Below are 14092 nucleotides of genomic sequence, written 5' to 3' on the forward strand. Positions count from 1 at the left end.
CTCTCCTCAGCGTCAGTGCGCGCGCTCCCGCCCTCGCCCCGGTGCTCCCCTCAGCCCCGGCCCGGCATCGAACAGAGCGAGGCACCACGGTGTGGAGAGATCGCTTTTTATTTCAAAAGACAGTTAAGACAAGTTCTCAATTTAGTATCAAAACACTTGACGTGGCTCTTTTTCTCCAGATTGGCCCCGTAACCGTGACGACCACGCAGCGCCGGCTCGGCCTCCCCATGCTCGGCCTCACAGACACCACACGACAACGCACAGCGGAGGGCTCGCACATGAGACATGAGAGCACTGCAGGCCAGGAGGGAAGGCCCCTGCCCCAGGCTGGCGGAACTGCTCGGAGAAAACAAGGCTTGGACTGAGGCCGTTAGGCCAAGCCCAGGGACGAGGGGCAAAGCACTGAGTGAAGGCAGAGCCACCCCCGGGTGCTGAGGGCCATGGCTGCGTGGAACCCCCAGAAAGGAAAGGGAAACACTGGGGGAGGAAAGGGGAACAACCAGCAAACCGACAGGTTGAGCTGTTCAGAGAACAGGGAGGGGGGAAAAAAAAAAAAATGCTTTTGCTCAAATTGCTTCTCCACAGGGTTACCTTAAAGCTGAGAAATTGAACTGCTGGTTTGGCAAACAGCTCTTGGAGCAAAGCGTGCCCACCCCGGCCCCACACCGTCCTCCTCCCCCCAGAGCGGGCTCAGAGCAGAGCAACGGGTTAATACCAAACATAAAGCCCAGAGCTTTGCGGTGTAGCTCACCAGACTCAAGTTATTTGGAATGTTTACAATGGTTGCTACAAAAAAAAAAACAAAAAAAAAAACGGTAGTTACAAAATGTGTACATCTCAAACATGCTCCCCCGGACATTATTGCATTGTTTATTTCCCTTAATAACGCTGTGTGAAGCTCTGCCCAACCTGATGACCTCTAACCCTGAGGTGAAGAAGCAGATGCGCATTTGGGCAAGTTGGCAACAGAAAAGAAATGGGGCCCAAGGGTTAGAGGGCAGCGGAGGCTGGGCCGGCCCCAGGCGTCGTGTGGAGGAGGCAGCAGCGGGGCTCCATTACATCTCATTCAGGTCTAGCAGGGTCTGGTCCAGCATTCGTTGCGTGCAGAGATGCTCCTCTTTGGTGGATTTCAGTTTATCTGGTGGGAAGCAAGAGGCAGAGTTACAAGTCAGCTTCGGGCAACCGAGAGACCTTCGCCAAAGAAAGCTCCGCGCTAGCCCCTTCCCAGCACGCCGCCGCAGCGTTCTCAAACCGTGGGTGCCTGGCTGGTTGCAGTGAGCAGCTCTGGAGTTACCTGTTTCCTTGTAGCCCTCGTCTCTGGCACCGCTGGTGCTCCGCATGGCACGGGCAGGACGCACTTCTAGCTAGTGCCGTAGGCAGCATTGTGCATGCAGGTGCCTCAGACTGCAGCTAGCTTTCCTCAGGGCTTCAACACTTCAGACAGCAGGCCCCAGTGGCCCAGCAAGCCACCCGAGAGCAACTTGAGGAGTAAACGCGCTTAAGAAATCAGCCCCTGGAATTACAATCGATTGTGCCCCCCTTCCCCCCAGCACAGGATAGAGATGCCAAGCTGGCCACCAGGACCATTGCTACCTAGCAGCGGGAAGCAGACTACCAAGGACAGTGGGAACAGCAGGCAGTGAGCAAGTAGGAGCAGGGTGCTGCAGCTCTGCCCAAGGCTACAGGCAGCTCGCACAGTCGGTTCTCACATGTTCCTTAAGCCAGGAGGAGAGCTCAGATCAGCAACTAGCATTCTAGGTGGGCTTTACTCCATAGGTGAGCCCACCCATACCACTGAAGAAATCCACACGTCGGGACACCGGGCAGACACGCTGTAGGAAGATGTCCTTTAGGAACAAGCAGTTTCTCAAAGCTGCCCTGCACCTCCCGAGGGGTCTGGGGAGGGGCTGCAGCCACCCCGGGTCAGAGACAGCGCACGACACACACAGCAAGCAGCATCTCTCCTACAGCACTGGCTACTGCAGCATTTAAGGGCTCCCTGCAGGCACTCAAGAGACAGCTTCACATCACGGATTTGGAGACTTGCTCTCAAGACACCCGTGAGCTTTCCCAACCCATCCTGGGACTCCACAGCTGCACTGAGATGAGGCCCCAGGCACGACTACTTCCCCCAGACCTCCTGGGTCAGGACTCAGCTACACAGGAAAGTACTACAGGTGTGCAGTGTCTCACAGACCACGAGGTCAGTCATTTATTGTTAGAAGCCATCATTCCATGCAGCAGGAAATCCTACAGTCATTCAGCTAACAGTAATTTAAGTTCTAGCACGTGGCAGGTATCTTCCAGCAGGCACGAGCCTGACTTCACACCACCCCTCTCTCGGTGGGTGCAGCCGTTCTGGTTCCATGGAGGAGCCAGGCAGACCCCTGTGCCAGTGAACAGGGCTGGCAGAAAGATCAGCCAAGCCTGAGAGGTTTTCCCACCAAGAATACAAGTTACTTTTATAATAATAACTAAAAAAAAAAGAGCTTTTAAAATAAGTTAGAGAAGAAATTCAACTGCCCCGTTCAACAGCAGTAGCTGCATAGAATTTGCAAGTCTGCCAGTCTCAAGAGTGATCAGATTTCGCTGTGGTCCACAGCACTGGTGGTCGCAATAAGCTTGCTTAATGGCATTAGTGGGCCCCCTTCTCAGTCACACAGATCATGCAGCGTTAGCTTCAGCTCGTTAGAGAGCAGGCGGTTTTTCTCGAGCTGGCTGTACAGGCGCTCTGCAGCAGCAACAGGATTAGGGGGAACAAGAGGAAGAGAGAAAAAGAGAGAAAGGGCAGGTTAGTAGAGCACCGAGAGGAGCACATCAAATAACCTGTCCCCGCAGCACGTGCCTCTGAAGATCGAGCCTAGGCTATTGCACAGAGGACGCTGGGAAGAACAAAGGTTTATCGTACTCTTAACTCGCTTCTCAGCTCAGGAAGATCACAGTGGAAGCCAAGTGCAGGCAGAAATGGAAGTGCTGCCAAGGGCTTGCAAAGGGAGAACACCAGAAGAGGAGTCTGCAGGCTGGGCTGCACCGTACCCAGGGAAGGAAAAGGGCTTGGGATGCGCTTTAAGCCCGTGGAGCGCTCTGTCCTACAGCAGCTGAACCAGAAACACCTTCCAGGATCCAACTTCTGCGCTTGGGGAATTCCAAACAGTGGGAAAAAAAAAATCCCTACACCACAGCTTCCAGCCTGGCAGAAATAATCACCACTTACTGGAATGGTACACACAGCACGCTGCCACCGCCTGCTGAGTTAGCACAAAGCACAGCACAGCTGCTGCCCTCGCATCTCACACCGTCCTCGTGCTGCAAGATCCCTAGGAACCTACGGCAACCTCTGACGGGGGGCTACGCCATTCCTCATTACTTTCAGTCTAGGAACAATTGCTCCTGAGCAAGGCCTGGCCAGATGAGGTTTGGGACACCAACTACAGGGCTCACCTGAGCAGTCACAGCACAGCCCCCCCTGCCCCACAGACCTCCACCCTTACAGCCCCACACGGGGGGGGGGAGGGGGGAAGAGCTTCTCCTCACCCAGCACCCACCCCAGCTACACCCCGCTCTGCAGGACAGAGAGTGGCAATGCTGACTGCCCCATCTTCCAAGCCACCGAGGGACAAAGCAACAAGCAGGGGAGCTGACAATTTCTGCCCTGCTGCAATCCTCCTAGAAGCAGAGGGAAGCTGTGCTGCAGGGGACAGGTACGCCAGCCCCAGCCTGCCCTGCATGTAGGCTCCTAGCACCAGGGACACGCTCCCTGCCCTCCCCACTGACCCTGGGCCTCTCGGGCAGCAGAGGACAGAAGGAAACCGGTCAATGGAAGGTCAAGCAACCAAAGGCTGAGGCAACAGCTCCCAGCCTCCACGCAAGCGTTACTGCCTGCGGACAGGGCCCTGCCAACCCACCCACGCGAGGGAGCAGCCTGACTGAAGTAATTAGCGTGACCTTTCTAAGACCCCAGGAACAGCTTCTTAACAGAGCAGCCGCTCACATCTGTGGGGCCGCAGCAATGCCTGGCCCGCTCCCTTCCCCACCCAGCCTGCAGGGCAGGCCTCGGAGCCACGGGGAGCTCCACGACCCGTGCCTCGTGGTCAGCTTATCTGCACCTGCAGCAATCCTGAGCTGGGAGCCCAGCCCGTGGCAACCAGCCTGCACAAGCCCCGCAATCCCGTCAGACCAGAAGCCTCCCAGAACCTCCCAGGGCAGGAGTTGCATCACCCACCCACCTGCTGAGCGTGGAGTTCCACCAGGATGAGCAGGGAACGGGCCTGCCAAAGCCCAGCCTCCGATAACATTGTTTGCAACGCCTGCTCTACTCCATGGGAGCGGGTAACAAACCCAGAGCCAGGACCTCCCCGTGAGCAGAGCCCATTTCACAAGGGCAGGGAGCACCACGAGCCACCTCCTGTCGGTGAGAACTGGCAGCCAGTGCTGGCTGGAAGCCTCCACCCACCCGAGTGCAGCGAGAGGCCCTGTCCCCCACGCAGCCAGACCCCCCCACCTCAGCTGCACGTCTGGGTACCGACAAAGATTCTCGCTTCTGGAGCATGGGGCAACAGCTCCGCAAAGCATCAGGCCACCGTCCGCAGAGCTTCCCAAGCTCTTCCTCTGGGATTCCTTGCAAGAGTCACCTCCTCCTTCCCTGCCCCAAGAGGGTTCAGCCCGAACACAGAGCGAGGACAGGCTGGGGCGGTTCACGTGTGCGACCATGCGTACCGGGAGCGCTATTTGTGTGGAGAGCCGGGTGCGCACAAACCTGAGGTTCAGGGAACCACGGGAGATGTCCCATTTCACCAAAGCTCGATTCCTGAAGGGCTCTTCGGGCCCTGTGGCAGAGGAACCAATCCAGAAAGAAAGAAGCATTGGAGAAGCCACCATGAGGCAGCACAGAGTTACAAGGGGCTAATCCCGTGTTCACGGCCCCAGAGCGACCAGAAAGACTCCAGACTCACACCAGCAGTGATGTGACAAGTGCCTGCAGGCTGCCACGGTGCTCAGTGTCCTGCTGCGCGCCACGCTCCGCTCCCCACGGGTCCTGCCACCCCCAGCCCCACGCAGGAGCCGGAGCACTGCGGTGTGGGGCCCCGGGACCGCTGCCCTCAGCCCCGCTGTGCCGCAGCTCTCATCCTTGAAGCAGGAGCCATACGCACCCGCCCCGTGCACAGCACCTGACCGGCCCTGCCCCGCTGCAAGTCAGCCAGAGGTACGTGGTGTTTATTTGCTTTCACACCTCGCCAGGCGCGGTGGCTACCCGCTGCGAGCCAGCACGTGACAACCAGTGCCAGGGAGTGCTACAGAGCAGGCGGGTGAGGAGCAGCTCCAGCCAGGCTGAGCGCACGCAGCTGGAGGACGCCCTGCTACAACTCAGGCACCCTCCTTCACCCTACAGAGCATGCTGCCTAGCGGGGCGCTGTGTGCAGAGCTGCAATTCACATCTGTGAGCCCGTAACACACCCAAAGCGAAAAATCCAGAGCATTAACGAGGTCTGTGTATTCCACCAAGCCTGATCAAGTTACACCAGCGGGAAGGCAACATTGCAACTGTTACTCTAAAGCAGTGGCAAGTGGTCACTAGAAACCCATTGCTCTAAAGCACCAGCTCTGCTCTTCAAGTCATACAAGGGTTGTTTTTCCTTAAAAAAAGGTGACATCATGCTCAAGTACGAGGCAAGAGAAATACAAAAGGAGCTTTATGGCTCTACACAAGATATGCAGATGAGAACAACATCCTCCCCAGCTACACCCAGACACTGAAAAGGGCAGCCCCTCAGAGCACAGCAGTGTCTGGCACATGGGGTCAAACAGAGGGAGCTTTGTTTAGGAGCAAGCGCAGCACAACTGGGAGCTGCTGCTGCTGCTGCTGTCAAGCTTCAGCGTCTTTACAGCGCTCATTCCCAGGGATGCCCTGCGCACAGTAACTGGAAAAAGGTACTGGAATTCAGAGCGAGATGACGAGAGCGTGAATGCAGGGTGCAGATGCAGAACAAGCCACCAAGCAGAAAGGCAAATCCAAAGTGGAGTTTGGAATCGCAAGACTTATCTGTGTGAAACAGAAGGAGACACCGGATTTAAGAGAAACGCGAGTGGTTGTGCACAGCAAACTCGGCTCGGGGGCTCTCGTGTGCCAGCGTTAGGGCTCCTCGCAGCGCAGGAACCCGGCCTCTCCTGGGTTAGTGGTAAGGACTGTGCAGAGCAGCTGTTAGCAGAATCACCGCCAATCCCAACACAAAGCCAAGGAGCAAAGTTGCAGGAACGCGAGTTCAGCTACTTCCACAGATCAGTCCACGGTCCGCTCCGTCTCAAGGCTGTTATGGCAATTCCTAAGGAGCCCACTTGAGCGCTACCCACAGCCTCTTCCAGGAGGAACCCGAGACCACAGCCCGGTGGCTCCAGTGGGCAACTAAGGCACAGTACCAGTGAAACTGGAAACTGCACTCGGCAGAGTTCGAGTCAGAACCCTTCCAGGCCAGCACAGCTCTCGGTGTTACACATGCAGCTCACAGGGACCTACAGTTAGAACACAGCATGCTGCAGGGAAGCCTCCGCAATCCCAGGGGCACAGATCTGTAGAAGTAACCTCGACAACACAGTGCCATTGATTCTCCAGCTATGAAAATCACAGCAAACCAAGCAAGCTCTGGCGGTCTAGCCTGCTGAAGCGAGAGGCAAACACCAGCCAGCTCATATTTACATGGAAGTCATGTCATTCAGGGCGTGGTCCAGTTCCTCACTAATTGCTTTGTACTTCAGTTTCTGGGCATAGAGCTCATCTAGAAGAGGTTTAGGAGGAGAACAAAAGGCAAACAATGAGGGAAGGCACAGGAGTTCTTCCAACACCCTGGGGCAGGAAAAGCAGTGTGGGATTCATGAACAGAAGAAAATGAAGTCAGATGGGAGCCAGCACGGCCGCGCTGCGTGGCTGCTCGTTCCTGAGCGATGAATGGGAGGCTGCAAGCAGCCCGGGGTCAGCCTGACCAGCAAGTGCCTCCCAGGACTGCAAGTCAGCCCCGAGGGGAGGGCAGAGCTCAGACCCCGTGAGCTCGGGAGAACGAGCTGCTCAGCCAGGTCAGCACCAGCCACTGGTGGAGGAATTCCAGGGCAGGGCAGCTCCAGCTAAGGAGATGATTGCTACCCCGAAAGGAGGGCACGGATCAATGAAGCGCTTTGTTCTCACCTTCGGGTTTCAATACGAAAACCTGCTTGGGAGAAGTCAGTTAAGTAATAGCGGTGAGCAAGAGAGGGAATTCCCATTCTGCAGGTACACAGCTCGGCGGGATACGCCGAACAGAAGGGCCACACCTGTGATCTCCATCAGATAATGCAGCAGAGTGGCAATTGCCACCCTGCATGGAGGTGGCAGCCTTGGAACTCACACCAGCGCGCTCCCTCATTGCGTGGAGCTGGCAGACTCCTCCCACCACTGGCTGCCCAGGCTACGATGCAGCTGGTGATGTTGTTAACTGCTTCCCAGGGCCCAGAGAATTTTATCAGCTGTCATAAACTAGGTCACCTCAGCAGCAATACCAGAGACCGGAGCCAACACTCAATCAACATCTTTCAAGGGCAGCGTGCAGGGACTTGGAGTTTTTGCAGATCCCCTGGACCATGGGGTGGCTCAGATTGCTGCTTGGCTGCAGTTCTGGAACTGCTCTGCTGACAACACTGCTATTTCTAGAGTAACCCAGGAGTTCTGTCCAGCCTGTAGGATGTGGCTTTCCATCTCCAAGACCTGGCACTACAAGGCTGCTACGGCCCATGCTGTGGCAGGAGGCCTGCAAGAGCTCTGGCTCGCCAACGTGGCTGCTGCAGCCACAGCTATCTATGGAAGAACCCAGCCACAGCCTCAGATCTGAGGAGGCAGCTGGAGCTTTCTCCTTCCACGGCTGGGAGAGAGGTCAGGCTGCAAGAGCAGGAACGCTCCTGAAGTACTGGGAAAGCAGGAGGAAAGGAGCCCAGCATCAGCTATCCAGGACGACTTCAGCAGTCGTGGGTAATTTCATCCTGAACTGATGCTGGGGAGCCTCAGTCCTCCTGGGGGTTGGTTCCTTACTGACTGCACTAATGCTGTCTGCAGACAGGCCACATGCATGAAATTCCACACAAAAGAATGTTATCGTAACCAATTCCTGCGAGTTCAGGTGGTTTCCCCCCCCCCCCTTAGGCCACTCCTTAAACAGGGTTAAGCTGGAGCACGAGAATCCAGTTACATTCCTGAGGACAGGACAGCCAAGATCAGCACTCAGCTATCTGTCCTATCAGACAGGGCAGGGCGCTGGGAACCTCGAGGCCTGGGGCAGCAAGGCCACAGAGCTGCTGCCACGGCACATCACCGCACGGCCCGGAGGCACCGGCTCACGGCAGGCGCTGGGTTCAGCCTCGCTCCAAGCAAAGCAGAGCGGCACCGCTGCTCCCCAGCTGCCTGGCAGGCAGTTGTTCCCAGCTCCCCACTCGTCACCACATTCTTTGGCTTCCCCTCCCCGGCGTGTACCTTCCAAATCATCAATGGTCTTCTCCAGCTTGGCTACGGAGCGCTCGGCGAATTCGGCACGGGTCTCCGCCTGCAGACAGGAACAAGTCAGTCAGTGAAACCGCTTCTGGGTACCGAGGACCGATCCACCTGAGGGCACCCCGACACCATCACCCACCTCTTTGAGTTTATCAGTCAGGATCTTGATCTCTTCTTCATATTTATCCTCTTTTTGGGAGTACTGTGGGAAAGGAAAGGAATCAGCGACGGGCAGCCCTCAGCAGCCCAGCGCATCTCCCGCTCTGGAGTCTACAGCTACAAAAGGAGACTTCAGCTCCCCACTGCAGTGCACATGCCCACAAACTTCCAAACTCCTCGAGCCCTTACCCTACTCCAAGAGGGCTGGGTCAGACAGCAAGTCCCACACCATGCACGTAACATACAAACTCAGGCACAGAAGAATTCTCATCCCAGCAGCACAGACACCTCAGCTGCTCAGCCTGCCCCAAGGCAGGGGGACAGACAGACAGACCTCCCGCGCTCACAGCTTCTACAGTCAGCATCAGTCCTGTGCTGAAATCCAGCAGCTCTCCTGGGAAAGCAAGCACAGCTCTCCTTGCTTGCTTAAGGCTGCAGCTGCATTATCTCCATCCCAGCGGGTGCTCCGCTGGCACGCACCCTTCTACCAAAACAAGCGTTTCTGGCCCTTTGAAAAGTAGCCCTACCTTCTCAGCCTGAGCCTCAAGAGACTTGAGATTGTTGGTGACATTCTTCAGCTCCTCCTCCAGCTCGGAACATTTACTGTGGGGGGTTTTGTAAAGAAAGAGGGGAGGAAAAAAAAAAGGAAAAGAAGCGGGAGGGAAAGACAGGAGAGACGAGAAGTGAATCCATGTGCAGGGGAGACCAGGGAGTTCTTCAGGAGACTGTCTGCGATCAGACGGGATGGGACCTTGCTTTGAAGCACTTCTGCAGAAAGCAAGCTCCCTCCTAGCCTCCAAGGTCACGTTTTAGATACCCCGCCAGCGCGTGCACGAGGCACCAAGCCGCGCGGCCGAGATGCGGACGCAGATTTCTGCCAGACCTGGCGTCCTCATGTAGAAGCTGCACGTCTAGTTTGCTGAAAGGAGGGAAGCCGCTCAGACAGATGGACAGCTGCCACCACTCGGACAGGAGTGCTCGGGCAGAGGACAGAACATTCCAGGAGAGAGAAGGACGCAATTAAGCTGAGGGAAGGAGCGTAGCGAGAAGACCACAAGAGTTCTGGTTTAATGGTTCGAGAAGGGAACGGTTAGTACCTTTTCTTCGGCAACAGACAGACACTTCAAGTTCTGGTCCATCACTCTGATCTGCTCCTGCAGCTCCCGGACACGACTGTTAGTGACGGTCACATGATGGCACAAGCCAGGTGGGGGCAAGGGTCAAAAGGAGCACCAATAACACAACACCGCAGAGCCAAAAAGGGGCAGGGGAGAAACACAAAGAAGTCATGGTCACGACATGCATGTCTGGGCTGGAAGCACGGCGCTGCTGCTGCACACATGCCAGCTTTGTTAGACAAGGCCCACAGTACAGAAAGGCCCCGGGCAGCTCCTGGAGACACGTGAAAGGAGCCTGAACAACGCACTTAGCACCTCCGCTCCAAGCAGAAGCTTGGCTTGCTACTCAGCAGTGAAACATCCCTGGTGACGACTGGAAATATTGAAGGAGCCCAGAGACCAAGCTCAGCCACAGCTCCGCCCTCAGACGCCTCAGCACAGGCTGCTTCAGCTCCCGGGCAGGAGGCCTCGGCCATTGTAGGGTCAGCACCGTGAGCTCACGTGCCCCGGAGCAGCGCGTGCTCATCCAGTGACCAAACAGCAGTGCTGGTGGATACCGAGTGCAGGAAGACTGACCTTGCCACCTAGAGAGGCACTCATGCAAAGGGGCTGAGCATCTCTGCCGCAAGGCGCAGCGTGCTGATTCTTGATGCACACAAACTCCACATTCTCGGTGGATCTTGCCCTGCTCAGAGCAGGAGATTACTCCCAGCTCTTCCATTGGGAGATCTAAGCCCACCCTGTACTTCAGGCCTTGTGTAACAAGGTTAGAAATGCCATTAGTGTTAGTTCCCATGCACAGGTAGACATGCCAGTCACGTGCAAGCAGATTACTCACGACTCTGCAAGCTCAGCTCTCTCCTCAGTACGCTCCAGATCTCCTTCTATGATCACCAGTTTCCGAGCAACCTGGGAGGGAGAATCAGAGTTCACAGCAAGGAAGATGAATCCTGCACTCGTAGGTTGTGCAAGGTACGACAGGGAACGCCTGCAGGAGCCACCGGTGTTGCCAGAGTCATTGGCTGGGGGAAGTGGTGCAGCTCTAGAGCCAGGCCCTCCCCACGCCGTGCAGGAAGGAGCCACCTCTCCTGGCCAGGGTCGGCCACACGAGAGCATCCAGGGCTCTCACCTCCTCGTACTTCCTGTCCGCCTCCTCCGCAATGTGCTTGGCTTCCTTCAGCTGGATCTCCTGCAGCTCCATCTTCTCCTCATCTTTCAGAGCTCTGTTTTCAATGACTTTCATGCCTCTGCCCGAAAAAAAAAAGCACAGCAGAGGGTGATGATTAAAACAAAGCCCCGCAAGCCAGCAGCATAACGCACATCAGGGCACGAACACTGCTTCCTCCCCAACCACACCGCTGCCCTCCTGAGCCACCACACCTCTGAGTGCACAGCACAGCAGAACGGTGCTGCTGGGCTGGTGCTCACAATTAACTGCTCCAGCAGCTCACTGGGCTCCTGGAGCACAAGAAGCACTGCTGGGAAGAACGAGTCAGGCCGTCACAGGGACTCTGTGCAGGCAAGCCAAGCCCTTCCAGGCTGCAACACGGAGAGCCAAATCTTTATGGCAGATGTAAGCTAGGTCAGGCTGCACACTACAGCGTGGAGTGCATCAGCCAACTGGAAGCGCTGCCGGGACTGCTCCCCTCCACATCACATCCCCAGGTCAGGAGCTCCCGGCCAGAAGGGAGCGCGCAGCAGGAGGTGAAGCTCCCCAACCTTCACTGCTCCCCAGGACCCGCTTCTCCCCCAGATGGGGACAGAGCAGCACGCAGCCTCGTGCTCTGAGGTGCTCCCTGAAGGCCAACAGCATTGCTCCAGCAATGCATGAGCAGCCAATTACTCCCACATCCAGCCTCAGCGTGGCACCTACTTCCCACCTTCAGAAGCTGAAGATGCCAGCGTCACAGGGCCCCGGGTAGGAGCACACCTGCGTGGCTGACAGCACGGCAGCAGCCCCTGCTCACCTTTCGCTTTCATCTGCGGCCTTCTCAGCCTCCTCCAGCTTCTGCAGAGCGGTGGCAAGGCGCTCCTGGGCCCGGTCCAGCTCCTCCTCTACCAGCTGGATGCGGCGGTTCAGGGATGCCACTTCTGCCTCGGCCTGCGGGGAGCAAGGAGGGCGGCTCAGCCTGCAGCGCAGGGCAGCTGAGGTCTGCCCACAGGCCAGCAGCAGCACGGAGAAAGCCAAAACCACGTCAAGGGGCTGAATCCACTTTCTTACACCGAGCCCCGCATTCCCATATGCTCGCAAGATAAGCCTTGCAACATTTAACACGGGCTCATCCACGCAGCAGCCGCCGCCACACGGGTTTCTCGCCTGTCAGCTTGAGCTGACGTGACAGTTTAAGCCATAAACACTAAGTGGATGACTTACACTAACATCTCCTCTCCACAGCTGCTGTAATCCTGCCAGGCCATCAATCAGCCCTATTTATCCGCTGCACCAGCGCGCCGTGACAGCCGGCATTTAGCACCAAGTCGGTTTACTCATGTGATCTGGACACGAGCGCTGCTCAGAACGAGCCCTCTCACCAGCGACCCGAGGAAGATACCAGCTCCAGGCTCGGAGCTCTGCCTGCAGCGCTCGCTGATCCCAGAGAGCAGAAGCCTCACGCAGCCCTGGGTTCGGGCTGGGAGCCGCTCTCCAGCCCCACGTGCCAGCAGTTGCGAGCTGCTGGGAGCCCACGGGCTCTGCTCATTGCCCAGAGCGTGATCACAGCAGTGACCAAGGTTTGCAGAAAGCAGCAGAGCTCAGAAGCCACCACCCCCCAGCCAGGCCCGCTACAGCACCAACCCCATCAGCCACAGGACATCCACTCCGTGAAGCCCTGAGCAGAGCCCACAGGGCAGCCGCACAGCTCCGGGGACACCAGCACCAATGGGACACCCCAGAAGCAGCCAGCATCCCCTTCAACAGGATTCCTACACCGCTACCAAAATGGAGAGAGCTACAGCCATTTCAGAGCAGCGTCGTGATCTACTGCAGAGCCTGACACACAGACACATGCCAGGCATGTATGAAATATCCCAGCCACCGGCAACAAGGACACGGCACGCACGCCAGCCGATGCCCGAGGAAGGAGGAGCAGCAAGGAAAGAGGCCGGCGCTGGAACACGGCGTGCCACAACTCACGCTCCGCTCCCGAGCGCTTCCCCCACCCCCCAACCATGCAGCCCCACAACCCCCAGCACGATGCACGAGCAGGATGCACGAGCACTTTTGCTTTCACGGCAGCTCGCTGCCGGCACGCCCTGCTCTTCACCATGGAAACCCGCAGCACTTTGATGCTCCGAGGCAGCAGCACAGCGCGCTGCCCCAGCAGCCAGCGCTCCTCGCGAGGAGGAAGTGGTCTGCTCAAAGAGGAACAAAACGATGCTCTGAGCAGAACCGGGAAAGAGGCTTTGGCACACACAGCTTGCACACACCTCTTGTGCCTATTAACGAGCTTCCACGCTGGTGAGCCTCCTCCTCCTCCCAGCAGACGGACACACTCTGCTCCCCAGCCCCCTGACCCCCGGCTTCCTGTGGGAAGCAATTCTCCCATCCTGCCGGGAGAACGGGCTCTGCTCGGGGACTGCAGGACAGAGCCCTCCCCTCCCGCACCGCACAGCGCTCCCAGCAGCGCAGTGACACCTCCGGGCAGTCCCACTGCCCACCAGCACCTTCCCGTCACTCCACGTTTCCGTCAGGAAGCGAAGCCTGAGTCAGAAAGCCCATGGAGCCCAGCCAAGGGCAGAGCCCCGCTCGGCCATCCAGCATCGCTTCCCAGGGCACAGGGAGGGAGCGGAGCTCGGAATTCCCCGGCAGCAGAGGCCGGGCTGCAGGCTGAGCACAGGGCTCCAACACACAGAGCACAGAGCCGCTCTCACGTAGCACAACTCCAGCAAGCCGGGTGCAAGCATGCACGTTGCCATGACAACACTGCTAGTGCAGGAAAATTCCTTATGTGGCTGCGAATAAAGAGCCAGCGGAGGGCTGGGAGTGGCCTGGCTCCGCCGCACAGCAGAAGCTCCCGCTGTCAGCCCCCAGCACCGCACTGCTCCTTATGGGCATCGCAGCGCGGCGCCGGGACCCGGAAAACCGCAGCTTCGTTCGGACACAGCTGCAGCACCGCAGAGATCCGCGAAGAGCCCCGGGGAGAAGCAGCCACCGCCCCGGGAGGCTCTGCCCCGCGTCACCTGCCCCGTGCCCCGCTCGCCAAGCGCCACAAGATCAGGGCGCGGTTCCGGAGCGGCCGCTCCCTCCCGCCCCCCGGGCAGAGCCCCGCGTTCCCCCGGGGAGCGCTCCGAGCCCGCCCCGCACGCCCGG

The 14092-nt window shown here is 57.8% G+C and overlaps 1 protein-coding gene across 14 annotated transcripts; it reads right to left on the reverse strand.

Moving 5' to 3' along the window:
• On the reverse strand, positions 91-11884 carry TPM3 (tropomyosin 3; the record flags this gene model as incomplete). Of its 14 annotated transcripts, none has more annotated exon segments than XM_021376712.1 (10): positions 91-1138; positions 1710-1832; positions 4757-4826; positions 6692-6770; positions 8489-8558; positions 8646-8708; positions 9193-9268; positions 10622-10692; positions 10913-11030; positions 11751-11884. In XM_021376712.1, coding segments are annotated over 9 exon segments (759 nt in total), but the record flags the coding sequence as incomplete, so codon positions are not given.

The sequence above is a fragment of the Numida meleagris genome, chromosome 24 (genome assembly GCF_002078875.1).
Source record: "Numida meleagris isolate 19003 breed g44 Domestic line chromosome 24, NumMel1.0, whole genome shotgun sequence".
Lineage (NCBI taxonomy): Eukaryota > Metazoa > Chordata > Aves > Galliformes > Numididae > Numida > Numida meleagris.